The sequence below is a fragment of the Drosophila hydei genome, unplaced genomic scaffold (genome assembly GCF_003285905.1).
Source record: "Drosophila hydei strain 15085-1641.00,03,60 unplaced genomic scaffold, DhydRS2 tig00000090-arrow-arrow-pilon, whole genome shotgun sequence".
Taxonomy (NCBI): domain Eukaryota; kingdom Metazoa; phylum Arthropoda; class Insecta; order Diptera; family Drosophilidae; genus Drosophila; species Drosophila hydei.
Window position 1 is genome coordinate 245,822 of NW_022045662.1, and position 27,856 is coordinate 273,677.

The following is a 27,856-nucleotide window of genomic DNA, read 5'->3' on the forward strand; positions in this document are numbered from 1 at the left end:
TGTGTGTGTGTGTGTGTGTGTGTGTGTGCGGGCGGGTGTTTTCAAAATGCCCGACATAGTTTCCTGTGAACAAGTCCTTGTGTCAGTTGTGTGTGTGTGTGTGGGCGACTGCCTGCTAAAGTGCTGTAAATTGAGCGCATCACCAAAAATAGCAACATATTTTGCATATAAAGAGACTTGGCAACAACAACATGTGCCAGGGATACATATGCCTGCAGCAGGCGCATATCAAATGTCTGACAGAGGCGGGGAAGCCATTCAAAGTGTGTGTGGCCGTTGCGCATGCGCAAACCGCAAAACCAAAGCGCTACAGCTTAGAATAGATGGGTATGGGGGGGACGGTCCGTGGAGAGTTGGCGAGATGATGTGAAGGATTGCGGCGTTGGGGTTGCTGTATCTGCAACAATTGTGAACCACAAGGCAGTTGGGAGCGTTGCAAGCGTTTGTCAAGAGCGTGCTGGACACATTGGCAATTTAACGCCTGCTTGGCTTAACGCTACCGCCTGCTGATGCTGCTGCTGTCTTTGTGTGTGTGTGGGCAGGTGGCACAATGTGCGCCACTAACAGTTGAGTGGTTGCCATCTTCATGGCAACGCCAAACGTTGACCAGCATTGTCGACTGGCTTTGAGCTGTTCTCTTGTCAGCCGTAACCAAACCACAGGCTAGAATTATATACTCAATCACAATTGCAAAGAGAGAGAACAACAACTGCTGCAACTGGGCCTCAGCTAATCAGCGAGGCGTAAAGCAGCCCCCACACACACACACACACACTGACACTTTCCACTCTTTCAATCGACCAAAAAACCATATGTTGGCCATATGGATTTCGCTTTTTCTTTATTCTGTTTTGGCCAAATGCGATTTGCAGCGCTGCTAATTGTTAATTGCCTCAGCGTTGCCAGCAATTGCACTTTTTGGTTGCAACATGGCCATAAAAATATGTAAATGCTGTGAAATAGAATTGCTACACCCGGCACTTTGTAACTAAAACAGGCGAGCTCATCGATTGATGTTGACGAAGAATATACAATGTATATATATATTAATATATATATCAATTCATGAACTACATTCTTAAGCTTGCGCCTAATCAAAAGATTTTTGTTATTTTACTGGCATATTCATAAAATGAAGCAGACAGAGATCTTATTCTCTAGAATTCATAAGGAAAATCATATCAAGTTCTTTGGACTTTGCTATAGAAACAGTTCGAACAGTCAATTGCAGCCATACATTGGGTATCTGATAGCATATTTGAGTGGTGTGGGTGTCTGATAGTCGAGCACATCCAACTCGTATACATTTAATCGCTCTCATTTCAGCTGAACTATCTTCATGTGAAAACTGAGTGTTGAAATCGTTTCACACTATTTATATAGCTTGAATATCAACATGTTTTAAGCGGAAAGCAAAAAGTGAAGAGAATATCAAAGACGTTTCAAGTGAAGTGAATATTCCATAAAATGCGGTTGTTGGCTTGTTTAATATGTTGTTGCTTCCTTGAATACAATGCAATGTATTTGCTATTAACAGCTATATATTTTGCAGAAAAGATACTCTTGTATCTTGAAGATACCTTTATATCTTATTGATACTATTGCATTTAACAGTCGCTTCTGCATCTTACTGATACTTCTGAATTTCGCGGAACCTTCTGTATCTTATAGAAGCCTTTCATCTTAAAGATACTTTTGTATCTTACAGATGCTTTTGCATTTTACAGATACTTTTGCATCTTACAGATACTTTTGCATCTTACAGATACTTTTGCATCTTACAGATACTTTTGTATCTTACAGATACTTTTGTATCTTATAGATACTTTTGTATCTTACAGATACTTTTCCGCTTAACAGCGACTTCTGTGTCCTACAGATACTTCTGTTTCTTACTTCTATTGTGTGTGAAAATTGAATCAATTTAAGTTTCCCTAAAGTAGTTAACAATATTGAATAATTAAACAATTTCAGGTTGAGTTCGTATTTATTGGCAACATTTGAGGTATTTCAATTTTGAACTCTTTTGGCTTTGACCAGTTCAAAGGATGCAGCTTCTATGCACTTGTCACTTTTGCTGGAATGGGGTGAAAATAAACAAATTATTTACGTGGTTTTCAATAAGCGTGGCGCAAAGGGCGTTTATTGTTACTTTGTGACTGTGCCGATCCCAAAAATGTTTCCAAATACATGCATACATATATACACACATATAGATATGCATGTTTTGCGTTCAAAATGAATTTATAATCCCTTGAAAAATGGGTCAGGCCAACCAGCAAAAATATTTGCAAAAGCAGAACCATAGTCGGGGCCAGAGTCAGAACCAGAGCCAGAGTCAGCTCTTCGGTTAGACTTTCCTGTTTATTGTTGCTGTGGCCCGTTGTCACTTGCATTTATTGGATTTATTACGCTACGGCGAAACTTACAGCCCCCAATTTGTGGGTTTTTGTTTTTTTTTTTTTTTTGTTCTGTGTCGGTTTGATGATAAGGAACTGCCGTACAACTGTTTCTTTCTGTATCGAATAAATAAAATTAAAATATTTATATGTTTATTTGGTTTGCTTGTCGAAATAATAAAATAATACGAGAGCAAATTTTTATTTATTAAAAAGCAATTTTATATTTCAATAGACATATTGCATTTTGAACAAGTTTTCTTGTGTTTATTTGAATGCACAGAGAGCAGGACGTAAAAGTGAGTTGGATGTGCACAACTACAAGATACCCTGACATTTGAAAGAGATCGAGGTTATGGCAAGGATAAGGTATTCCAAAGAGTCGGCTGTCTACTTTAGCTGAAAGCTAACTCAAAGTAATGAACTGATCTGAGATCATGAGATAGATAGATATTGACTCTACTTTTGATTAAGATTAAGAATATATATATATATATATATATATATATATATATGTTTATATACTTTCTGCCCGTTACATACACTTGAACCAAAGCAATATACCCAACAGGTGCAAAGCCAGACAGAAATTTGTGTGCGAAATTGAAACTGTTGTGATAGTTGTCACAAAATGCACAAACAAAATAAAAAACAATAAACAAAATGTGGCAAAATTCGACATATTTTTATTTGATTTTTTATCTTTTGTTATTGTTCTTTTTTTTTTAATGAAATAATTACAAATTCAGTTAAGTAAAGCGGGCTTAAGCATTTGTGTCATTCAATATTAAATTAGTGTTTTTTATTATTTTTTTATAGCTCTGGCATTTTTTTGAGCTCTATGAATAAAAATTGTTTTGATGTGTAAAAAAATGTATTTAATATGAAGTATTGATACTATTGATACATTACAAGCGTGTTTTTCGACGGCATTCAAAGGGAATTTAATGATTTATCTATTGTTTATATCGACGCTGCAAATTGTTAGTTGATACCATTGTTTTGGGATTTGGTTAGTTCGGCCTTTGTAGCCGTGTCTCAAAGACAACCATGAACACATTTAATGTGGGAAAGTGTATGCAACAGCCAGTAGCAGGCATGGCGTGAAGTTTTCTGATACTACCTTTTATATCATTAGAAACGATAACCTGAATTGATTTATTATCGAGTGTATCGATTTGATTTAGGAAATTATCGATTGCTATCGATTTGATTCGAAGCTACAGATTTTATATAGAAGGTTATCTAATTTTATTGATTTGATCTAGTAAATTATTGATTTGATTCGTAGCTACCGGTTTTATATAGAAGGTTATCAATTTTTATCGATTCGATGTAGTAAATTATCGATTGTTATAGATTTTAATTAAGTTATCGATGGTTATCGATTCAATGTAATACGTTTTCGATTTTTATGGATTTTATGTAGTAAATTGATTGTTATCGATTTGATTTAATAAATTATCGATTGTTATCGATTTGATTTAATAAGTTATCGATTGTTGTTTGATTTTACTTATTGAAGGAATCGAATCGTAGTTCATTTATTGTATCATTAAAAGTCTTCACAAATCGCTTTAAATTTACGAAGGAAAAAGTATAAAAGACAATTCGAAGACAAGTTAAAGTTCTTGACGAGAATAAGACCAAGTCAGTTGGCCTGTCTCTGTTTGCATTTGCTTTTACGTAAGCCACGCAAGTGGTCCGTGAAATTTAGCAACAAATAACTCGAATGACTAACTGAAATACACTCGACAAGTCCTTGAACATGACCAGTGCATTGTCAAGGTCAGGCGTTGCGTTTTAACGAGCGCGCTCCGGGGAATTTGTTTGCATTGACAGCTTTCAACAAAATGCTCATCATCCGTTGTTCTACTGTTCTATTGCAGATGCCATTCCGCAGCAGCAGCAGCAACAACAGCAACCAGGACCACCGACAGGACAATCGCAACAACAGCAGCAACAGGCGCCGCGTTTCACAACGCATCCATCGTCATCGGGATCCATTGTTAGCGAGGGACGGACTAAGATTTTACAATGTCATGCGCTGGGTAAGTTAGAGCCAACAATAAGTTTATTTCGCAACTTAAGCCGACTTGAGCGAAGCGAGCGTCTAAACATTACACTTGTCCTTCAAAACGTCTGCCAGTGCAACGGCTGTGGCAGCGGCAGTGGCAGCAGCTTAAGGATCTGCAGGAAGTTGAAAGCGTTCGGCCCGTTGGGCATTGCGGCAAGTGGCATGTAAAATAAAACCCTAAACGGAGAACACAAAATGAAAATGAAAACACACATCTTTTTCAGCACTTTTTCCCCCTTTTGTGTTTTTTATATTTTCGAGCGTTGCGGAACGCCTTTTGCTTTTGAAAGATAATGAAGTAGAAAAACAATAACTTTTATGAGGTTTCCAGCGCTTGGGAAGCCCAGGAGAGCGCGCGCCATAATCCTTTGAGCCGTTTTGTTTTGGGACTACCCCATAACGGGCGCTGGGTCACTTTAGGGCGTGCCCAAACACACACACAACCAACCAGCCACCCACCCACATGTGCCCGCACCTATGTACAGGTGTTGCTCGACTGTGGGCTAAGCCTGCTGCGTCTGACATTTCCAAGTATCGGTTACGTATTGTATCGTGGCTAAAATGTTATGAGCTTGGACTTTGGGCCAACTCCTTTCGGGCTGGCACTCTGTTTCGCTCTGGGCTCTTGTCCTTGTCATCAGCCGTTGCTGTTCGTTGTTTGTTCGTTTATGCCAATGCGCTGTGAGGGCCCTCAAGACACTTTTAGACCCACATGTCCTTGTGAGTGTGTGTGTGTGTCTTGTGTGTTGTGTGACATTAGCTTTGCGCCTTATGGCCTCAGGATACGCACAATTAGCCGTGAAATATTTAAAAGTTTATACATATTGGCTCATTGATAAGTCAAAGGGATATAGATATAAGCTCAGCGCATATTACATTGACTATTCAAGCGTGTACTTGTGTGTGCGTGTGTGTGTGTGTGTGTGCGTGTGTCCTTATACTAGTCATACAACGTTTCAGTTTTGTTAGTCTTTAACCAAAACTTTGATAAGCGTTAATCAATGCATCGTCAAGACACTTTTGTATCTCAAACTTTGAAAGACATTTTGCGCTTGCATTTACCTTTTGTGTGTTTAAATTTAAGTAATCCGTTTGTATCTTTAGAGAGCTCAAAGCTTTGATTTGTATCACTGAACGGATATTGGTGTATCTTACAGCAGCAGCATTCGAGAGCCAAGCTCAAATAGTGCTAAAGCTGCTCTAATAGTCTGAAATCTTCTTGGTCAGTCTGATCAGTTTACCTGTACACACCCACACACACACACACACACTCCGCTTCCCACGCTTTGCTATATATGTATATGTATATATACCGTATAGAGAGCATGAAACGCACCTGCACTTTGCGTAAGCTGCAAAATGGCCAAGAGCAAAAATGCGGCTAACGCGAGCGAGGCAAAACATGCAAAAGAGAAAAAGAGACAACAAAAAAAGAGATAAACAAAACATGCAAATCTTTTTAGCTGCTCTTTGCGCCGTTGTCCTTGGTGTGGCAAGTGTCGCTGCATGTTGCAACAAGCACTGCCAAAGGCTACGGCGCTTCACGCACTCTGCAGTCACTTTGCCGCCTTCAATTGTCAGCACAATCACACGCACACACACACACACACACACACACACATGTGTGTGCTTCAGGCTGTCGGTAAACTGGCCTCAGTTCATTTTGACTCTCTAGAAATGCGTATTTTGTGGCTAAAATTGATAAATGTAAAATATCAAAATGCATTTACTATGTACAGAGTCGAGTGTGTCGCATAAGTATGCTGACTAAGACATACCCCTTGGCCATTAAAAAGATTTAGATGAATGCCAAATACTCTTGATATATAACTCTCGCTCTAGAGCTTCTCAGAAAGTTCTTGTGGGAACTTTGTGAGCTGAGGTCATTCCATTCCCCAGTCAAACACTCCCGATCGAGCTGCGCTCTTTGTGATTCTGCAGAGTTGAGAGCGCACTCTAGCGCACTCTTACTTTTAAGCTTCTCAAAAGCGATCAAGCAGCGCTCTTTATGGTCCTGTCAGGGCATTGTCTAGTCGAGCACTCCCCACTGGTGCACTCATTGCCCTTTTTTTTTTACTAAGCTTCTCAGAATTACTTGGTCTATGCGCTTTGCTTTCAATAAAACATTCAATTCAAATTCATTTGTGCTTCAGTTGCTTCAGTAAGTAGACTACATAAATTTGGTATAACTTAGGCGAAAAGTTCAGTGCTTCAAGTCAATGTTCTAATAAGAATTATGAGGGGCAGAGCAGAGCAGGCGAGGCAAAGGATGAAGTTTTGCTTAAGCTGTAAACGAAATCGAATTGTTCTTAAGATAAAGCTGGCTTTTCTCTCGCTCCTCTCCTTGCCTTTCGCAACTCAGACTCCTCAGTGCAGGCAGATATAAATTATTAATATTTGAAAGGCTTCAACTTGACACTGATGTAGGCCAAATAGTAAAAAAAAACACCAAAAAAAATGCAGCATAATTTAAGGAGTCTAGAAGAAAGTTTCAGTGCAACGCGCAACGATTATCGAAATGAATGTGCTGAGATTTTTTTGGGGCACGAAAACAATGGGTGTTGTTGTTGCTATGTGGCGCCATCTGGCGTAATGTAGCGATAAACTGCGGTTTAGCCGATTCGGTAAACAGGTAAGGAAGAAAACTGTTAATCACGATTAAAACTGACAAGTTTTCGGGCAGGTGTCGTGGGGGGAGAGCTTGTAGTACAAATATAACTAATATGTGTGGCAAGTGCTGCAAGTACTTCCCGTTGGCAGTGCTCGTACTTTAGGGTGTCATAAGCATAAAGCTGGCAAAATGTGTGTTGAATTGTTTTCGAGCCAACAAAATGAAGCTGGAAGACGTGAATGCGTGCGAACTGAGCGCGATGTGCAACACGCGGCTGCCTGCTGGCTGCTGGCTGCTGGCTGCCTTGCCACGTCTTAAATGCGGCGCATTCACTTGCAACAAAGACACTTTTATGGCTACAAAGCCGTTGCCGAGTGCCACTATATATACCTTAGCGAGCCAGAAGCTGTATAGCAGCAAATGGGCACAACGTGGGGTGTTGCATGCAGCGCCAAACAACAACTGCAACTACGAAAGGCGAACGTGTTGAGAACGTGCGTGGCATACACCCACTTTTTGCTTGGGTGGCACAGTACCGACTTCGACTTCGACTTCCTCTCTCTTTCTCTCATCTTGAGCATCAACAAACAAAGAAGAAGAAAGAAAAATACAGCGCGAAGCATTACCAAGCGAAAAAAGGGAGAAAAATTTGTATAGCATTGTGTTTGTGTTTTGCTGCTGTGGTTGTTGTTGTTGTTGTAGTTGTTGTTTTTAAGTCTTCCTTCATTTGTTTTTGGCTATAACAATGCGGCTTCACGTTTTTTGCTGCTGCCTGTTGTTTTTTGCCGTTATTCCCGTTGTTTTCGTGCTGTTATTTAAGGCCTGTATTGTTACTGTCAAGCCACAGGACATGTGCAAGAAAGAAAAAAAAATAAGAACTAAACAATTGGCAGCGGCCACCGGCTGCCCCATGCCCTGGCGCAGAGCGAACTTTTCAATTGCAAATAAAAGTTCAACTTCGACTTTGACTTGGACTTTTACTCGTTATAGCTTCGCTTTCGCTTGAAGAAAGCTGCACTGACTGCATAATACTCGCTCGCTACAATCTAGATCTATGTTTGAAGCGAAGCTACTGTGATCAAGCTCAGCTCGAAGACTAGGCAAGTTAACCCACGCTGCCAGTAGGTATAACTCTGTCTCTCTCTCTGCTCATTTTTTTTCATTTAAAGTTCTTTATTGTCACACATGTCAAAGCCAATATACTCCACTCACTGCTCGAGCGAGCAAGAAACTATTTGTAAAGTATTTTTATGGGAATGTCTTGGCGCTGGGTGGCAAGAGTCGCAGGTAGCAATGAAACTAGAAAAGGCCAAAAACTATTTATGTGGTTAATGTGAAATTTCGCCCAACGGATTGTTTGATTGCCTGCTTCAGATAAAAGAAAAGAGGGCATGGCCTATTAAACGGTTTAAAAGCGAGAAATGTATAAAATCGAAGGCAGTCAATTAATATAAATTTACCTAAATGTGTCGAAATGGTAATTGGATTAGTTATATTTTTATAAAAATATATAATAATATTATAATAATATATAATAATATCATATAATATTATATTTTTATAATAATAATAATAATACTACAATAAAAAGATAAAGAGGGCTAAAGCCTGTCAATCAGCATTTGTTATTCTGTCAGCAGTTGATGATAGAACTTGGCCTTGCTACGCCTGGCAAGCTGTAACCAGTTGAGAATTTCATGCTGACAGCTGTCATCAATAAAGATATGTCTCATATATATGTATATATATATATATATATATATATATATATATATATATATATATATATATATATATATATATATATATATATATATATATATATATATATATATATATATATATATATATATATATATATATATATATATATATCGATTTCAGTTACTTTTTCAGTTCGACAACTGCTAAAAGTTTTCGATAATTTTGAGTAACTATAAAAACGATCTCGATAGATTTGAAAATCGATTTGCTTCTGCTCACTGCTTCGTTTGCACTTTTCTGTTGTCAGCTTTGCCGATGCGCGGATATCCCCAACCGCACAGGTAACACACATACAGGTGCATCTTCAGATCTGGCTGCTGCCTGCTGACCAACTGTCGTGGGTCTGCTAGCAAAGGCAGCTGGCTAGATAAGAGAATGGGAGCACAAAGCGCAGCAGCGCGAATGGCAAAACAATGGAAATGCATAAAAGTGAAAAGTGAAAAGTGTTGCCAAAAGTGTGAGAAAACAACTGCAGCATGATGAGTAAAACAACGTAAAGTAGAGTAGAGTAGAGTAAAGTAGAGTAAAGTAAAGTATAGTAAAGTAAAGCAAAGCGAAGCGAAGCGTTGCAAGCTGCACGGGGCGAACGTGTTTCGAAAAGCCTTTTAGACACTATATACGCTGTGCGACTGGAAGCGGGTATGCACGTTGTGCGACGCTCACTGCAAGTGATGGCATTATAATTGCATTGCAAATCGATAATTATCGATTTTTTATTCCAGCTAAAACTAAAGCTAGACAAATGTGTATATAACGAATTTAGCAATTGGGAATATTTGGTGAACTTGACTCTTGCAGGGTATCACCTAGTCGGGCACACTCAGCTTGGCGCACTTCTCTTGTTGTTTGTTTTGTTGTTGCTGTTTTTTTAAGTTTACTTAAATTCGAGTGCAATGGCAACTACAACAACAACAACAACAGCAACATCTACACACACACGCACCCAACTGCACCAACTCACACACACACACACTCACACACCTATGCGTTTAGTTGCTGTGGCAACACTTGGCAGATGTCCTCTTGGCGACTGTTTTGCCTTTTGCTGCTGCGGCTCTTAAAGGGCGGAGTCGGCGCATTGCACTGTGCATAATTTAGCAAACATTTGCCACAGAGTTGCATACACATACACGCACACACACGCACACATAACTGACTAAGCGACGAGACCTCTGCGTCACTGAGGGCAAATAAATAGGTGCAACTCGAAGGACTAAGAACTAATGCCGCAAAAGAATAAAGAAAAATACTGCACACGGGCCATGCACGACCTGTCTATGCTCTCTGCGTGGCAAGAGCTGTTTACTGGCAATCGCATTAAAGTACAGGGTATTCGCGTGGGCCGACTGCAAAGGCAGACGCAGCAAATGGCCAGAGATCGATGAGCACAAATGAATCAAAATCAACAACTGCGAGCGCAGTAGCTGCTACAGTTGACAAAGTTCAGGCTCTAGATAAATATCGTAGTCCCAGAGAGAGAGACAGAAGGACAGGGAGAGGGAGAGGGAGAGAGTGTGGAGAGAGTTTTTAGATTCGAGTTATGTGACATAAGACGACAACTTGGCAAGCTGTGGAGCGAGCGTTTCAAAGAGACAGCCACAAATCAAACAATTTCCGCTGTTTATGCGAGGCATGTACTCAGTGTCCTCAGTGTACTGCCAGCGAACGGAACAGGATGAGGTGCATGCCACATACACACACACACGCGCACGCACACGCACACATATATTAGCTACGCATACATGCATACGGATAGAAGCGTGAAAATGCAATTTGTTGCGTGGAGTCGTCAGTTTATTGAATTTATTTATATGCAGTCGCTTGCTTAGACATTGACTGATTGAACGATTGATTGATTGAGCGATTGAGTCACTGAGTGCAAAAACGAATTTCATTTAAAGCCCTCACACAGACGACTGCCCGGCCCACTGCAACGTGTGCGAAGCCATACGGAAAAAGGAGTTCAAATATGCTTTAGTTAGCTTTAAGACCTCGGATTATCGGTCGGTCTAACATAAATCTCAATAGAACAGTGCAGCTGAGCAGTGAGTGAAATGAAGATGAATAGTTGATCATATATAATAACTATTCAGCTTCATTTCCAGCTCCAGAAAGTGAATATAATATTATTATAAGCTCTATATGTATAGAGGAGAGCGAAGAGATCTTAAAAGTTTTAAATAATAGCTGAGAAATCCTGAAAAATGCATGTGCTTCAATTCTTGACTTCTAGATGGCGCTAGCAAATGACAGTGAAATAATATTATTATAAACTCTATATTTATAGAGGAGAGGGAAGAGACTTAAAAGTTTTAAATAATAGCTGAGAAATCCTGAAAAATGCACGCATTAATGCATGTGCTTCAACTCTTGACTTCTAGATGGCGCTAGCAAATGAATCGAATTACGATTCGTTTCAATCGCTGGCTTTGCTAGACGCTTGGCTGACTCGCTTTTGTGGCTACGGCTTAAAGGATTTGTCAGCTTAGTTATTAAAAACTCACTTGTGCAAACATCACAGAGGGAGAGGGAGTGCGTTCGACTGGGATTGTAAGCAGGCAGCAGCTTGAACTGGCCACTGGACACTGGCTATTCGGGCACTGAGGCCATTCAGTGGTGTGTTTGGTCGGCTGGTTGCTCTGCTTATTGGGGCCTTAGCTTCGATTTAACGCTGACACATATCGCTGGAGAGAAGTCTTCTTTTCTTTTCGTTTCTTTCAGTGCATTTGCTTTTGCTATATTTGCCTTGCATTGCTGCTGCTGCTGCTGTTGACCAAGGCGAGTGTGTGTTTGCCTTAGAATTCCCCAAATTGTAATTTTATAGCTGCGTCATTGCCCAAATGCTCAAATAGACTTTGGCCCTGCGCTTGCAGGCCAACTTTTTATGCCGTCCAAACACTTGAAGGAACTTCTCCATATTTTTTTTTCTTGCTTTTGGCATTTACTTTTGCTTCACGTTTCTTGTTTTTTTTTTTTTTTTGTTTTTTTTTTTTTTTGGCACTGGCTCTTACGGGCTATTCTGTTTCTTTAGTTCTTTTTATCTCCTTTCGAGTCGCTTCTAGCATTTCAGCTTTAGCTTTAGCTTTAGCTTCAGCTGTCTGTCCCAATTCGATTTCATCTGCTGCCAAAGTGCTGCCAACTGAATGCAATTCCATTGCCATTGGCCACATCTTCTCTCTGTCTACCTATCTAACTATCTATATCTCTCTCTCTATCTATCGCACTTGTATGTAGAGCATGTAATTTGGCATTACAGCGCCTGATACCCTGTACCAATGGCTGTATATGCATATTTGGCTTAATTCGTTAACTGAGCGAACATTGCAACATTTTCAATATATACCCAATATACTCTTTATCACTTGATGGTAGTGTATTTGCGTCAAGTGTGCGCTCAGCTCATATTCGAAGTTGGCTTATAGAATATCGTTCAATTGGTCTACTTCGAAACGTTCGAGCTTATTATTGAAGCGGACTTCGTGGCTGGCAGAGCATTAGCTAGTCGTTGAGCTGAGCTTATTGATTTGTTGTTAAAGTTTTGTTTGTCTGCAGGCAAGCCAACAGCAGTGGCCAAGGGCTTTTTGGCTATCTAAAAAAGCGCAGCACTTGCAGCACAGCTGGACGCATCCTGTTGCATGCCGTGGGCCAGCGACAATATGCGATTAGATTTCAGCACGGTAGGCTGATGAGTTTTTATATATATATATATATATTTTTTTTTTTGGAACAGATAGAGAGAGACAGAGAGAGAGAGAGAGAGAGAGAGCGAGAAAGCGCGACTCTAACATAGTTGGCCAAAGCGCATATTTTATTCAATGCTTCATTTAGCCCGGCGAAATGTCGAACTGGCCAACGATGGCCCACACAGCCAAAGGCCATATCCAATTTTAGTTTAGAAATTGCAATTGCAATTGCAGCAGCAGCAGCAACAGGAACTCTCAACACTTTGCCGCACATAAATCAACTTTAAATTAAATGCTCGACGGCAAATCGGTATCAGAAATGTCGTTGCAACAATAATGGCAAAGTCGTTTATTTAGCTGCTCGCTCCGATTGCATTTGGCTAAATTGTGTGCCAAATCTCGATTTGCTTTTGGGTTCGAGAGTGTGCCCAGCATCCTGCTGCTATCATTGTTACCATTGCTGCTGCTGCTGCTGAGGGTCCCTCGATGGGCAACGGAAGCTCAAACAAATAGTCACACACACACACACACACACACAGCGAGAACTATAAGTAATATCCTCTTTTTTGCATGGGGCGTGGCCAGCACAAGATTTAATCGCACTCAGCCGAGAGAGCGAGAGAGCACATAAAAAAAGAGGATGCTGCATAAGAAAGGAAATATGGTTTTTAACAACATGTTCATTATGCAACAATACGAATTGCTACTGCTGCTGCTGCTGCTGCTGCTGCTACGATGCTCCCCTCGCACACTCTGTGCAAAAAGTTCTCTGCCAGCCACTACCACACACAGGCAGACACACACGCACACACAGTTGAACCTTTACTTATGCATTATGCTTGTACTTTATTCACAGGTTCACCACAGCCCACATATCGTTGGCTCAAGGATGGCATACCCGTTGCCGATTATTCATCCAGTCAATTTTATCGCATTCACATCACGAAGCGCGAGGATGCTGGCAGCTATCAGTGCATAGCCAGAAACGAGGCTGGCTCCATTTTCAGCGAGAAAAGCGACGTTGTTGTTGCCTGTAAGTATACGCACAAGCGCATGCATATATATGGGTATATAACTGTACATATATATATATATATATATCGGGTGTCAACTGTCCTTTTGTGACAAATTCAGCTTCAACTGTTCCATCAAACTGGCTGCTAAGCCATTGTAATTAGCCTGCTGCTTATGACGTGTGAACACATTTCAAACTACCTGTCTCCATGTCAATTTGACATGTTTTGTATTGAACGAACACACACACAGACACACACACAGACACACACACACACTCACGCATGAAGCACTTGTTCCAAGGCCTAGTCTCAGTTGAAGTGGCTCAAATGTGGTCAACTACAGACAAAGCATAAAGAATATATGATTTATATAAATAAAAAACTAGCTCAAATGATTGACTGACTGGCTGATTGACTGATTGACTGTCTGTTGAGCTATGTAGAGCAAAACGCTTCAAATTTGTTTTATACAAATACTGAAACGAGTTGAAAGTCAAATGCAGATGCATACATCTTGTATATATATATATATTGCATACTGAATCGCTCTATAACAAAAAATGTGTTTCAAATCATTTGTTGTTGTTGTTATTGTAGCAGCTGCCTTTGATTTACAGTTTGAGGCAATTGTAACACAGCTGCTAATTATTTATAATTAAATGTTATGAAAAGCAATTATAAAACCATATTTGACATTCCATTTAGGTTAACAGAACAGAAAAAAAATCAATCATATTCGGAATATTCCTGGTTGACTCAGTCAAAGCTGCATGTGGCTTAGCAAGAGAGAACCTAGACGCAAATGATATAACCTTTATGTCTCTATCATATGCTGACTACTCAGCCACATTCAATTGTCTTCACAAATGCTAGCAGTGCAGGTGCTCGCTAGTCGTGCATACTCCAGCAGCAGCTAAATACCAAATTTGTTGAGCTTAGCGAAATATGCTCTATAGGCGCAAGTTTGTAATCGATTTTAAGCGCTGTCATGAGCAAGAGTTATCGATTAGTTGATACAAAGTAGAAGATTTTTAGACTCTAATAGATAAAAGATGAACAACTCAAAGAGCGACGAACTGGGCTGAGTTGAGTCAATAATTACAACTTTCGACGCTTATAAACTTATGCTGATATAGGCTTAGACACTTATATACCCTGAATTTAACATGATTTGCAAAGGAAACCAAATCAGCTCTTCAACATATCGCTACAGTTTCAAGCATCAGCCAAAGGAGCTTCTCTATAAGTCCGCATCAGGGCAGAGAACTACCCAAGGCTGATGGGACAACAGGTGACAGCTGTGTGTGAGAAGCACACTCCGAGAATGCTGAGCAATTATTATTGTTACTATTTGAGTTGGTTATTATTAGCAATGAGCAGCAACAACATAATTAATTAATTTACTAATTCTGAAGCACTGTGGAGCCAGAAGATTGCGCTCTATTCGCCAGCATGGACAATGAAAACTTTTGTTGTCAGCTGCTGCTGCTGCTGCTGCAACTGGGAGTCACGTGCAACGCTATGTGTCAACTGGCAACTTGATAAGTGACAAGCCTGGTGGTTGGGGAGGGCATCAAGCTGGCAATTAAGGGCTGCTTGCCAATCAAACGCTTGTCACACAGCTTGGCTGGCTATAGATATAGCTGCTAATTTTTCTTAAATGCGAACTTAATTACAACAACAACAGCATGCAGTATTGTGGCAATAGGGTCACAGAGCAAGTAACATACAATTAGAGAGCTGTAAGTGTAACACACACACACCCACACTCAGGCATACAGATGGAGATAGAGAGTGGGAGAGAGAGCGCACGTGCGAATGTGAAAGAGTCTGAGCGACACTTGTGTGCGTGTGTGTGCGCGTGTGTGTGTGTGTGGGCACCACACATTACCCAACAGCTTGAACCTAATAAATCGAGCTCTTGACAAGCTGGTGACCTTCTTTTCGGGCACACCAGCCGTGAAGCTGACGAGCTGCTTGATAACGTTGACGATGACGATGACGATGACGATGACGATGATGATGACGACTCCTGCTGCATAGGAGTGGCCCAAGACGGCGCTGAGTTGAAGCGTCTTGAGCACTTAATTAATTGTAGGAGAGTGCTTAAACTGAACTAATAACCTTTGGAGCTTATAGTTAAAGGCAGAGGAGAGGGTTGCCCGTGCAGCACAGCGAATTGAAGTGAAGTGGCTAGGGCAGAGCGTTGGGCTGTGCCACTTGATAAGAGGTTAAACAAAAATTGCCAGCCCGCAGGTCAGAGGCCACTGCTGCTTGATTCAATTAGCTCGCGTGACACGACCAACTCTCAGCAGGCGCAACAGAGAAACTCGCGCATCTAGTTCACAAAATTATTCTGTTTATTTTCCTCTCCTCATTTATCCATACAGATATGGGCACGTTCGAGAACATGACCGAGGGACGTTTGTCAGTGATCAGCGGTCATCCGGCCATATTCGATATGCCGGCAATTGATTCGGTGCCGAAGCCTTCGGTCATTTGGCAGACGGAGAAGGGGCCGCTTAACTATGAGATCAAGTACGCGTTAACCCAGGCCAATCAGCTGATTGTGCTCAGCGCCGATAAACAGGACCGCCAGGCATATCGGGCACGCGCCATGAACACCCAACTGGGCAAGGAGGAGATGAGCGCGTTTGTGCATCTCAATGTCACCGGCGATCCGTATGTGGAGGTGGCGCCCGAGATAATAGTGCCGCCCCAGGATCTGAAGCTGAAGCGCGGCGAGGGCGTGGCCGAGCTGCAGTGCATTGCCAATGCACGACCGCTGCACGAGCTGGAGACCATCTGGCTGAAGGATGGCCAGCCCGTGGAAAATGCCGGCGTTCTGCATACACTCAACGATCCCTGGAATCGCACCTTGGCCCTGCTGCAGGCGAACAGCTCGCATGCCGGCGAATACAGCTGCCAGGTGCGTTTGCGCAGCGGCGGCTTTCAAACGGTCACGGCCAGCGCACACGTCTACATCCTCGAGCCACCCATGTTCTTTACGCCCATGCGTGCCGAGACCTATGGCGACTTTGGCGGTCAAGTCATGTTGCCCTGCGACGTTGTCGGCGATCCGACGCCCCAGGTCCAATGGTTCCGCAATGCCGAACGTATCGAGGCGCAGCTACTAACTGGCGGGTAAGTGAAAACTGTATTTCCCAACACTTTTATATCGGAATTGTTGACTAGTATTGTAAAGTGTGCACTTAAGTGTTGGAAGACGCCATGATATGGAGTTCAAATAAGAACTTAAGGCAAATCAGTTAATTTAGCGTTCAGATAACTGTGTCAGACTGCGTTTTCCAACACTTCTATATTAGAATAGTTGAACAGTGTTGTAAAGTGGCCAGTTTAATGTTGAATAGGAGTTAAATTATGAGCTAAAATCAATTAAGTGTTTAGCAATCTGTGTCAGACTGCGTTTTCCAACACTTATATCAGAATAGTTGAACAGTGTTGTCAAGTGGCCAGTTTAGTGTTGAGTAGGAGTTAAATTATGAGCTTAAATCAATTTAGTGTTTAGCAATCTGTGTCAGACTGCGTTTTTCAACACTTATATCAGAATAGTTTGGCAGTATTGTAAAGAGGGCACTTTAGTGTTGAGTAGGAGTTAATTAAACTCTTAACTAAGACTGTCAGAATGCGTTCAACAACACTAATATGTGGATGTAAGTGTACTGTTATAAGTTAAAAAGCTTCCGACGATAATTCCGATTTTAATTACCCGCTACTTTTTTGCGGCCAGTGTTAAAAGTTACCACAAAATCAATAAAATAAAGTTAAAGCATAATTTTTTGAGCAGAGCGTTCAGCTGCATGCATTAAATAAGTTAAATCGGTATGCGAAGCAGTCGAGAGGGCTCATCTCAGCTGAGCTCAAAAATATATGCCAGCATAGCGATTTCGATTAATAGGCGTACAGCCCAATTAGTAGTCGGAATGTTGAAGTGAGGAGCGAGGAGTGAGGGGAGTGGCGTTTGTGAATAATTACAACTCATGAATGTTAAACACATTTCAGATACACATTGAAAGCCGATAATACGCTGATAATTAAAAAACTGACGCTGGATGATGAGGGCATGTTCCAATGTCTGGCGACCAATGAGGCTGGCGAGAAATCTGCCTACACCTGGCTGCGTGTGAAAAGTGAGTCAAGTGTTGCCACTCGAGCGATGCGAATGATTACAGCCATTTAATCCCATCTATCATATTTGCATATATCGATCTATATATATATATATATATCTATTCGTACTAACCAATTCCGCTTCCTAGAAACATTTGGAGCTGCGCCATAAGAAAAACATTTACTAAAGCGGTGCTGTCTCTCTCTTTCTCTCCCATTTCTACCGCTTTCGTTGTCTCTGTTATACTAACATTAACATTTATATATATATATATATATATAACATTTATATATATATATAAATATATATACCTATTCATATCAATCAACCACATTAAGCAGCTACAACTGAAGCAGCTGCTTTGCTGCAGCCGCGCGTGAAGCGTTTGGCACAGCCGCGCATATTGCGGGTGAGAGCCTCGCATGCTGGCATGGGATCGGGTCCGAGATCGGGCTCGGGATCGGGATCGGGATCGGGCATGGGCATGAACGCTAAATACCCTGGCAAGGGTAATAAACGCAAGGAATTTCGCTTTGGTATGGGCATCAAGAATGCAAAACGCTCACAGCAAACTAAATTCACCTCAACGCACCTCAAATTGACAACAAAACAAACTAATTTGTATTTTTAACTGTATACATATGTCTATAAATATAATACATAGATATAGACTGCACGCACTACACTCGCATGAGAGGCATTCATAGATCGCACTCATTTTAGCACTCACTCATGTTGGCACTTAAAGTCAAACACTCGCTTATTCATCAGACATAACACGAGTGCCACACACACACAGTGCACCACCCCCCCACCCCACCCCTGCTTGGGGCCAGCTGAAGTGCCACATAATTGTGGCAATTTGTTTGCTGTTTATGCTCACATTTTAAATGCAGCATTAAATCATCATCACGCTGCAAACTGTTGCCATTGTTTGTTGCAACGCTCTTGCGGCTATAATTATTACACTCTTTATTACTAACCGAGAATTAAACTAAAATGCGATTATAAATAATAGTTTGATTCACTCTCACACTAATCCCAACATAATTCCACTTGCCTCAGATTAAAGAACGTAACTTTTGAAAGCTGCTTTAAATAGACTTTGGCCATATACAATTTATTACTTAATGGTTTAATTTTTTTAAATAAAAATTAAACATCTACGAATTTAAGTTTTGAAGCTTAAAAATCGAATTTTTATTGGTATTGAAAAAGTTCAAAACTTTTACGAATACAAATTTGTTAGAAAACTTTAAAGCTAAGCGCATAATTAAATTTATTTTACGCTAAGTATAGACTATGTTGCTGATATATTTATAAGAATATATACGAGGTCTGTTACAAAAGTATTGAGAACTTTTATTTTGAGATTTGCTTGTAGCTTTTAGTTGATAAGAGGCTGGACAAGATCACAAAAGTAGAGTTTTTTTTGAAGCATTTCGAGAATGGGTAAAAAAGTCTAAAATATCTGATGGAGCTTACTTTAAAGTTAAAAATAGATAAACCTATAAAAAGTAATCATTAAAAAAATATACAACTCGCGCTACTGTTTGAGCAGAGCTCGCATATATATATATCAAATATTCCACATAATTCTTATAAGCTCAGCATATTGTGTAGGAGTAACTAATATGTGTATATGTATGTATGTATTTGTAGATATATAGATGTATGTATGCATGTTTGTATGTATGTATATATAGATAGATATAAATGCACGATCTGAACAGTTTGAGTATTGTCTTTGTGTAGAAAAGCGACATATTCCGCTAGACTCTGCTTCATTATTATAACTGTGCAAGCAAGCAATAGATACTACACAGAGATATTCCTCACATATATTTACAATTTATTTACCATAAATATTAACTCTGCCCCAATTTAAATTGCAGTCTAAGCAGAGAACAGAAAGTTGGTTTGCCAGCTCCAAGAGCGTTTCTTGGTTGTTTCATAAATATGCATGACATTTTGTTATTGTTGTATCGTTTACTTGCAATAATATTAATAATTATCATTATCATTATCATTATTATTATTATTCGAGGTCGTTCATATTCATATTCATATTCATAGATTTTGTTGAGAACTTGCTGAGACGCCCAAGTGTCGTTAAGTGCCTAGTCTGGCCTGCTTCATCAGCTAGCGTTGTCTGTGCAACAGGCTTGTAGCTAAATAATACACCCACCCACACACACACACACACACACGCACAGCAGCTACTGCTTGGCATTTGTGTTTGTATTTGCTATGGGACAATATATTTATGAATTTAATATAGCGAAAAATAAAGACAGCTAAAGGACACATGCTCAGCAAATACATAAATACATAAACACACACCTGCACACATACACATACACACACACACCTGCACACACACACACACATAGACACTCTTCTCATGGGCTCAACAAAGCCCATTCACAGTTTTTATTGCTAAGAAATCTCTTCGTTCTTAGTTAAATATGAAATATCAAAAAAAATAAATCCAATTTATTTTGAAGTTATTAATTAGGGATTAATATAACTTTGAAATGTTGGGCAAGACTTAAAACTTTTATGTGCTCTATATGAATATGAAATGCCAACTATCTGGGCGTAAAATTGTGAAGTTGAAGCTAAAGCTGAAGCTTTACGTGATCCAAGCGAAGAAGTTATCTAGATACATATATAAAATATGGAATTAAAATAAAATGTTATTAGAGAGCTGCTGTTGCAGCTGCCAGCTGCCAACAGCAGTTAAATGGCAAAGCAAAGAGTGGCATAAATCAATTCAAATGTCTCTCTTAATATATGAAAATAGTGGTGCGACTGGTCATCAAATGTGCATGTGTTGAACAACATAATTCAGTTATAAAGGCAATATTTTGAAAACTACTGAAGCACCAATTTTTCCTTCCTAAAATGGTAAAAAAAAAATAAATAAATTCGTAACGAATATAAATTTTGTGTAGAGCAACACTATTTTAATGAATACAACTGTATGGAGATATATATAGATGTACAGATTTATATATATGCATAAGACATTACAAGGTCGCACTAATTCATGTCGTGAGGTGCAGCTGGGTCGGCCCCGGAAAGCGTGCTACATTATTTGATTCAGCCGAATTAAATAATGTAGCACGCTTTCCGGGGCTGATGCAGCTCGAGTGTCGGCCGTTTGACAGCAACTAAACAATTATGCATTAGAAAGTGCAACGTTTTTGTTGCTGCTGCCGTTTAAATATTTGACAAACTGCTGTCGGCGTCAGCAGCGAACTTGTTTGCCTGCGCTCAAGTCACACGGAGACTGGGAAGGGACGAGACACGAGCAGAGCGACAGACGTCTGTGCTCAACTTGTCTCAAAACATTTTTGCGCAAAAATATGCAGATCCATGGGTTGGCAAGCTAAGCGTGGCTAAGAGTGAAAGGGACAGTGCGTGGGAGCAGGAGCAGGAGCAGGACAGTTCTTGTTTAAGTTGTTTCAATTTGATGGCTCTTTAAGAACTTGAACAACTGTTATTTTCCTTAGCCGAGCAGCTTTCCCTGCCCTTCCTTTCTCTCTGTCTCACTCACTCTCTCGGCGTCTCTCGTTCTCGGCTGTCAAACAGCTAAAATTTATTTTTGGTTACATTTTAATGGACCTCGCCGACGAGCTCTGCCATCTCCACTTGCCATGTAAATTGAAAATTTCGATGCATATTTCGTGTCGACTCTCGCGCCATCTCAGTCTGGCCAATGTCAATGCCACTGATTTGTCCTTGCTGGTGAACCGCTTGTCCGCTGCACTTCATTGAGTTACAACTAGTTAAGAGATTTTGTACGCTTGGCCGTGGCGCGTCGCGCTTATTGGAAAACTTTTGTCAACTTAAGTTGAGTGATTTTATTTTATGGTTCAGTTACCTACCTACCTACCACCCGCCTCGACCAATAAGCTCTCATTTCACTTAATGTGCAGCTCACAATTTCAGATAATTTGTTTATATTGCACGCAGCGCGGCCAGCTGCTGCATTGAACTTGGCCTGGCTGAAAGCTAATCTGATTAGGCTGTAGTCCAAGCATTAGATTGTGCTCAGCTGCCGTTGCCGAGTCATAAAACATTTTGTGACATAAACTCACCTTAGTTTTGTAATGCTCCTAATGGACCAACTGCTCTGCGTGCCTTTGTTTTCTGTAATTTTTTGCAACATACTCGAATTCACAAATTCATAATCCACATGGACATAAAATACAATTAGTCGCTTCGCCTTGAAAGGTTTCTCTAATTTGACTCTGCATTCTAGCTTGATTTGTATTCATTTCACTCGAATTAGTTAAAGCAAACAAAAGGTATACAAATAATTTTCTTAACTCAATTAAGCCATTTGATTGCCTAAAGCAACAAAGACAATAAATTAAATTACTGTGAGTTTAAACAAACAAAAAAAATGAAGATGAAAACATAAAATATTTGTGCAATTTCGTGTAAATTGTAAGCAAAATAAATGCAAAAACGAAAATCCGCTGCAGATGAAACCGAAAAAAGCAGAAAATATCTCAACATTTTTTGTGTTTTTTTTTTTTTGTGGCGTTCGTTCTCAGAATTTATCACCTACCTCCATGGCTCTGGTATATCTGAATATCTCGCAAATGGGCTCTATGTCAATGTATATAAGACTGTTGTATAGATAAAGACTTCGAATCAATTCACTTCAATTGTTTTGATTGGTCTCAATGGAGTGCGAATCGCGTCGATTCATATCAGCACACAAATTGAGGAAGTCTGCGAAATCTGAAGCAATATGGAAAGAAACAATTTTGCTTACAGCTTACATTAGTTAGTATATTTAACGTATCTTATGCTAAAGCTTTGACCTAAAATCGATAAATATCGAAAAGTAACTTAAGAACTATAGAATCATTAATATGGTCAGAGCTGCAAGTAATTTACAACGTAATCTTACCGACGAAGAAACAAAGATTCGCTTATACAATACCCATATAATCGAAATTATTCAGCTGGAAACGATAAATATCGAAAGGATACTTAAGAACTTTAGTATCTTTAATACAAACAAAGCTTCAAATGATTTGTAAGATCAATTTACCCATAAACAAATAAACTAATATCGATATTTAACTGAAATCGATAAATATCGAAATGAAACTTACGAAGAACTACATAAGCAGCGTATATTAATATATATCTTTAGCATATACAAATCTAAAAAATTTGCTTAAAGTTAAACCTGTTGCCAATGAAAGGGTATTTTGTGGTCGTTCATTGGCAACAAATGCAATCTAATGTTTATTTATAGTCGCTTCTATTTACGTATTTAGCAATGAGTTATGCCCCTAAATGTGGCAATGGCTGGCAATAGGGCAACAAGTGGCCAGCTAAGCTGCGGCACACTCCACAACACTTGAGAGGCGGGGCGTGGGAGGTTGAGCAGCTGGCTTGAAATTATTTTCCAGGATGGCGCGTACTGAGCGGAGGGCAAAAGGGGCAATGGGGGCAGCAACCCGAGTCGGGTTCATAAGTTGTTTGCATTTTAATTGCGCCCGCCTCTTGGCAAAAGTTTTGCATATTCCTTCTTCTGCTTTCGGTTCTTTTTTTTCGCTTTTCTGCTGCTGCTGTTGTTGTTGTTAACTTGGCTTTTGGATTGCACCTGGCACAATTTAGCACATTACCTTTGGCCCTCTGACGTTGCCGTTGCTGTTGTGTTGTGGAGCATTTTCCGGCTGCTTGAGCTGCTCGAGTAACATAATTTTGTAATTTCCCGAAACGCAAAGTGATTTTAATCGCTGCTTCCTGGCAGTTTGCAGACGCTTCACTGTTTGTCTATGCAGCTACCAAAGTTTCCACAAACAACGTATTAATGAAGAGGCGGCACTGGCGCTGGGGCGTGCCAGCATTTTCCGGCACTTGGCAGGCCGTGGCGTCGCACACACACATAGAAATTTAGATGCAGTCATGCAGCCACACACCACACCACACACACACACACACGTGCGCGCAGCTGAAATAACACAATACACGCAACACTTGAAAGTTGTTTGCTTACTTTGCGTGCTTTGCTAGCCTCTTCTTTGGCTGCCTCAACAATGTGTTCATGGCGAACAACAGGTGGCGCCACCTGGCGTTCGCAGCACGTAATTGAAGTTGATTTTGAGGTTACATCAAGTTTGATTGGCAGTCAGACACTGACAACACGCTAGCCCCCCAATACAAATGCGAAAGAGCAAGACGAAAGAATCCTGTGGGAACTGGCCAATAAACACACGAGATAATTTTTGTTCCGTTGTCATAACAATTGGCGACATCAGTACCATTTTAACTGTATTAAAAATTAATTATATATTTGTGTACAAAATATATATGCTAAACATTCTTGAATGCATATTGCATATGGAATCCTCAGGTACTTTGACTTCCTCCATGACTTTCCTACTTAATTGTCCAGTGACGTCTTAACTTCCTCCTCTTAATTCTCCTCCTTTATTCTCCCCCTCTTTTTTAATTCTCCTCTTCCTTCATCTTCTCTTCCTTTATCTTCTCTTCCTTCTCCTTTCCTTCTTTCTTGACCTTTTACTTTTCTTCCTTCATCTTCTCCTCCTCATCTTTCTTCTTCTCCTTTACTACTTCTCCTTTACTTCTCTTCGTTTACTTCTCCTCCTTTACTTTATTTTACTATTTCTCCTCCTCCTTTACTTTATTTTACCATTTTTTGTCCTCCTTTACATCTCTTCCTCCTCCTCCTTTACTTCTCTTCCTCCTCCTCCTTTACTTCTTCTTCTACTCCTTTATTTCTTCTTCTACCCCTCCTCCTCCTCCTTCTCCTTAAATTCTCGTCCTCCGCTTCTTCTCTTCCTCTACTTCTTCTTCTTCTTCTCCTTCTTCTCCTTCTCCTTCTTCTCCTTCTCCTTCTTCTTCTTCTCCTTCTTCTCCTTCTCCTTCTTCTTCTTCTCCTTCTTCTCCTTCTTCTCCTTCTTCTCCTTCTTCTCCTTCTCCTTCTCCTTCTTCTCCTTCTCCTTCTTCTCCTTCTCCTTCTTCTCCTTCTTCTCCTTCTCCTCCCCCCCTCCTTTACTTCTCCTCTTTCACATCTTTTACTTTACATCTTCTTCTTCTCCTCCTTTACTACATCTCCTTCATTTTACCTTTATTTGTGGTAGTCGTTGCTGTGTTACTATTAGGGGCAACATTACGACTATGTTCAACGTTATCAAAACCCGATACAGAAACCATCAAACAAAAAAGAAAAACACGGAATACGCCTCATAGAACCACACTATACAGAAGCAAAACTTTTTAAACTTTTAAAGGAACTTTAAAGAAATTTAGGTTCAGTACCGAATTCGACCGATGATCGAATGAGACTGAGAAGTTTGAGAACTTGAAACTACTATGTAGTGACTCTCCTACTGAGATTTGAATTCAAAAAATAAAAATGTGAACTAGAGTGTCGGCTATACAATATGGATAACGTCAAGACTCTTAGCAAATGCAATAATAATAGCCGTAATTGTTACAACAGCTGAGTCTTGAGGCATATTCGAGGCAGGTGAGAAGTGGGTTGGGCTCTAGCTTAAGATTTGCCCGCTGTTTGTACAAAGCGCCTAATGCAAAATACGCCGCAATTCCTATGCAAATATTATGCATAACCAGCACCACCATCACCACCAAACATACCAACAGCCATCGGCACCCAACCACATGGTTAGCCCTTGGGGCGAGCACTTTACGGCCGGGCGACGGCACTTATCGCCGGTGCACGTCATTCCTGGCGAGGGCTTTATTATAACGGCTTTAACTTGAGGCGGTCGCTTTAGTGGGTCAACTTGATATTAATTACGAATGCCATGCAACAATAGCAACAACAGCTTAAGCTGCCGCACGTTGCACGTGTCATAAATCGTGCCCCGCCACTGTTAGCTATGCTCTGCAGCGCCCCTGATCAATATGTCGCTGATGCAACAACTGGATTAAAACTGCAACCAATTGTCTCGCTCTCTCGCTCTCTCTTTCGCTCTTTTTCGTTCGCTTCTAACTATTTCTGACTGCTTAATACTCGCCCGAGGTCAGTCACATCAAGCTATCAGTCAACGATAGAGCTCAGGTCAATAGCGGCTCAGTAGCTAAATGTGCTGAGCCTAGCTCTAGCTCAGCCTAGACAGAAGCCAATATACCCTTCTTTGCTGTGTAAACGTGTGTAAATATTAAAAAAAAAAATAAAAAGTGAAGAAGAAATAAATACGAAAAAGTTGCCTCTTTCGTTTTATTGGACACGTTTCTTTAATATGCCCTTTGCGTGCACAGCCGCAACAAGCTTGTGGCACTAGAGTGGTGGCAGGCGGCAGGCGGCAGGCAAGCAGGAGGCAGCCAGTTTTCTTTGGGTTTGGGGCAATGCCCTTTGACATGCAGACGCTTAAGCACTTTTAACACGTTAACGTGACCTCCATCCGCCTGTTTAACCCGACGTAATGAATAACCGTACTGCCCGTATTACACTTTGAGGCACTCGCTCCGCAATGCTGGGATCAATAAATGAGCCGGGCTCCAGCTCACGATTAGTCTTAACGATTTGCAACTGAGCAGCTCGCTTGGCTACTTAGGCACAAATATAAAGAAGCATATATATAATATATACGCATATTATTAACATGCTTCGCCGACATTATCATGCTCTGAGGCTATTCGTCAGTGTTTTCAGTCAATAAATTGCCGAAACCTGTCGGCAAATGAGAGTTTCGCACAGCATTTGATTATGCTACTTCTTGGTAAACAATTTAGTTACCTAGTTGCATACGAGGTGTGTTCGAAAAGTAGCGATTCGTTGTCGACTTATGCCGAGCTGTGTGACTCGTCCTCGCTTTTGGCCAATGCCAGAAGAGAGTTACGAGACCAGACCAGGACTGGCCGCCTGTGAAGGACATTGAACAGGATCACAAAAAGTGGATTTGTAGGCAGTGCTTCGAGAATGGGTAAAAACCTTGACATAAGGCTTACTTCGTGAGATAGACAGATCGATAGACCAATAAATCGCTAGGTAGATTAATTGATAGAGAGATAAGTAAATAAGTAATTCCTTTTACTTTGATTGACTAAATATGTAACATTCGTGTTTCAGCAGCTTCGAAAGTGTTTCCTTCTTTATTAAATTTTCTCAATATAGAAATCACCATTTGAACGATTTACCATATCGGCTATATTGAAATAACTTCAAAGATCACCAAATAGCTATTCTTGAATCACTAAATAATTTTTAGGAAAACAGAAAAATCGCAATACTTTCTAAACAGCCCTCGTGCCTCGTGTACGTGCTTGAAAATCTATGTGCCACAATAATCAAAGTTCGTTTGGCTTTGGGGAAATGTCAAAGAAAATCGTGCGGTAGCAACTAAATAATTCATTAAGTGAAAACTTCAATTGAATATTGTAAATTCCCTTAGCTGCCTGCCTTTCGCTTAATTATTCTTCTTCTTTTTCTTTTTTTTGAAGCCTGGAATAATTGTTGTAATTACTCAATAAAAATCAACTAATGTGGCCCACTCGCTACTCGCTCGCTCGCTGCCAGACGATTAGCCCCGTAATGTCTGCGTTCCTTTGTCGTTAAGCTTAATTATTAAATTGGGCCAAGTTCCGGGGGGTTGAAAGGAAGGGAAACGTCTTTGCTCTATGCGCACTTAAGGCTAATTAACTTGTCGGATATTCAATGACCAATTAAAGCGCTCCACGCTTTACTTTTTAACCCACACAATTTGCGTTGACTTCATTTCGAATTGAAGGTTTTGTTCACGTTTCCATTCTACTCATCAAATCTGAGTGCATTTATCGATATCTGTATGTTTGAAGCAAATTAATTTCATTTTTGTGCTTAATATATTTATTATAAATATTTGCGACCATTATCGGCGCGCTGCATGGGCCTCGTCTATATTATTTTATGATTTTCTTTTATGCCCAGAACCCATTAAATATGCAAATTTAGGGTATGATGGCTTTATGAAACTGTATGTAACAGCCAGAAGGAGGCGCGACAGAGCACAAGTATATACACTCCTGATCAAGGCAACGAGCTGAGTCGATCTAGGCATCTCTTCGTTTATTCTTGTAAAGCAAGTGCAGCTCGAATCTGTCTTTATTTATTATTATCGATACTTATCGATCAATGGTATTTAGTTAATTTGAAAATTTGATTTAAAAAGTC

At 40.3% G+C, this 27,856-nt stretch overlaps 1 protein-coding gene across 14 annotated transcripts in view; it reads left to right on the top strand.

Moving 5' to 3' along the window:
• Window positions 1-27,856, top strand: part of LOC111598188 (protein sidekick) — a 93,775-nt gene that overhangs the window by 53,363 nt on the left and 12,556 nt on the right. For 8 of the 14 annotated variants that reach the window (XM_030223028.1, XM_030223031.1, XM_030223033.1 and 5 more), the window contains exons 2-6: window positions 4,289-4,450; window positions 13,391-13,567; window positions 15,941-16,694; window positions 17,574-17,701; window positions 18,024-18,218. In XM_030223028.1, coding sequence (XP_030078888.1) covers window positions 4,289-4,450; window positions 13,391-13,567; window positions 15,941-16,694; window positions 17,574-17,701; window positions 18,024-18,218 — 1,416 coding nt within the window. Of the gene's footprint in view, window positions 1-4,288; window positions 4,451-13,390; window positions 13,568-15,940; window positions 16,695-17,200; window positions 17,225-17,479; window positions 17,503-17,573; window positions 17,702-18,023; window positions 18,219-27,856 lie in introns of those variants that run through there. The other 6 variants (XM_030223036.1, XM_030223037.1, XM_030223038.1 and 3 more) reach the window with 3 other exon arrangements.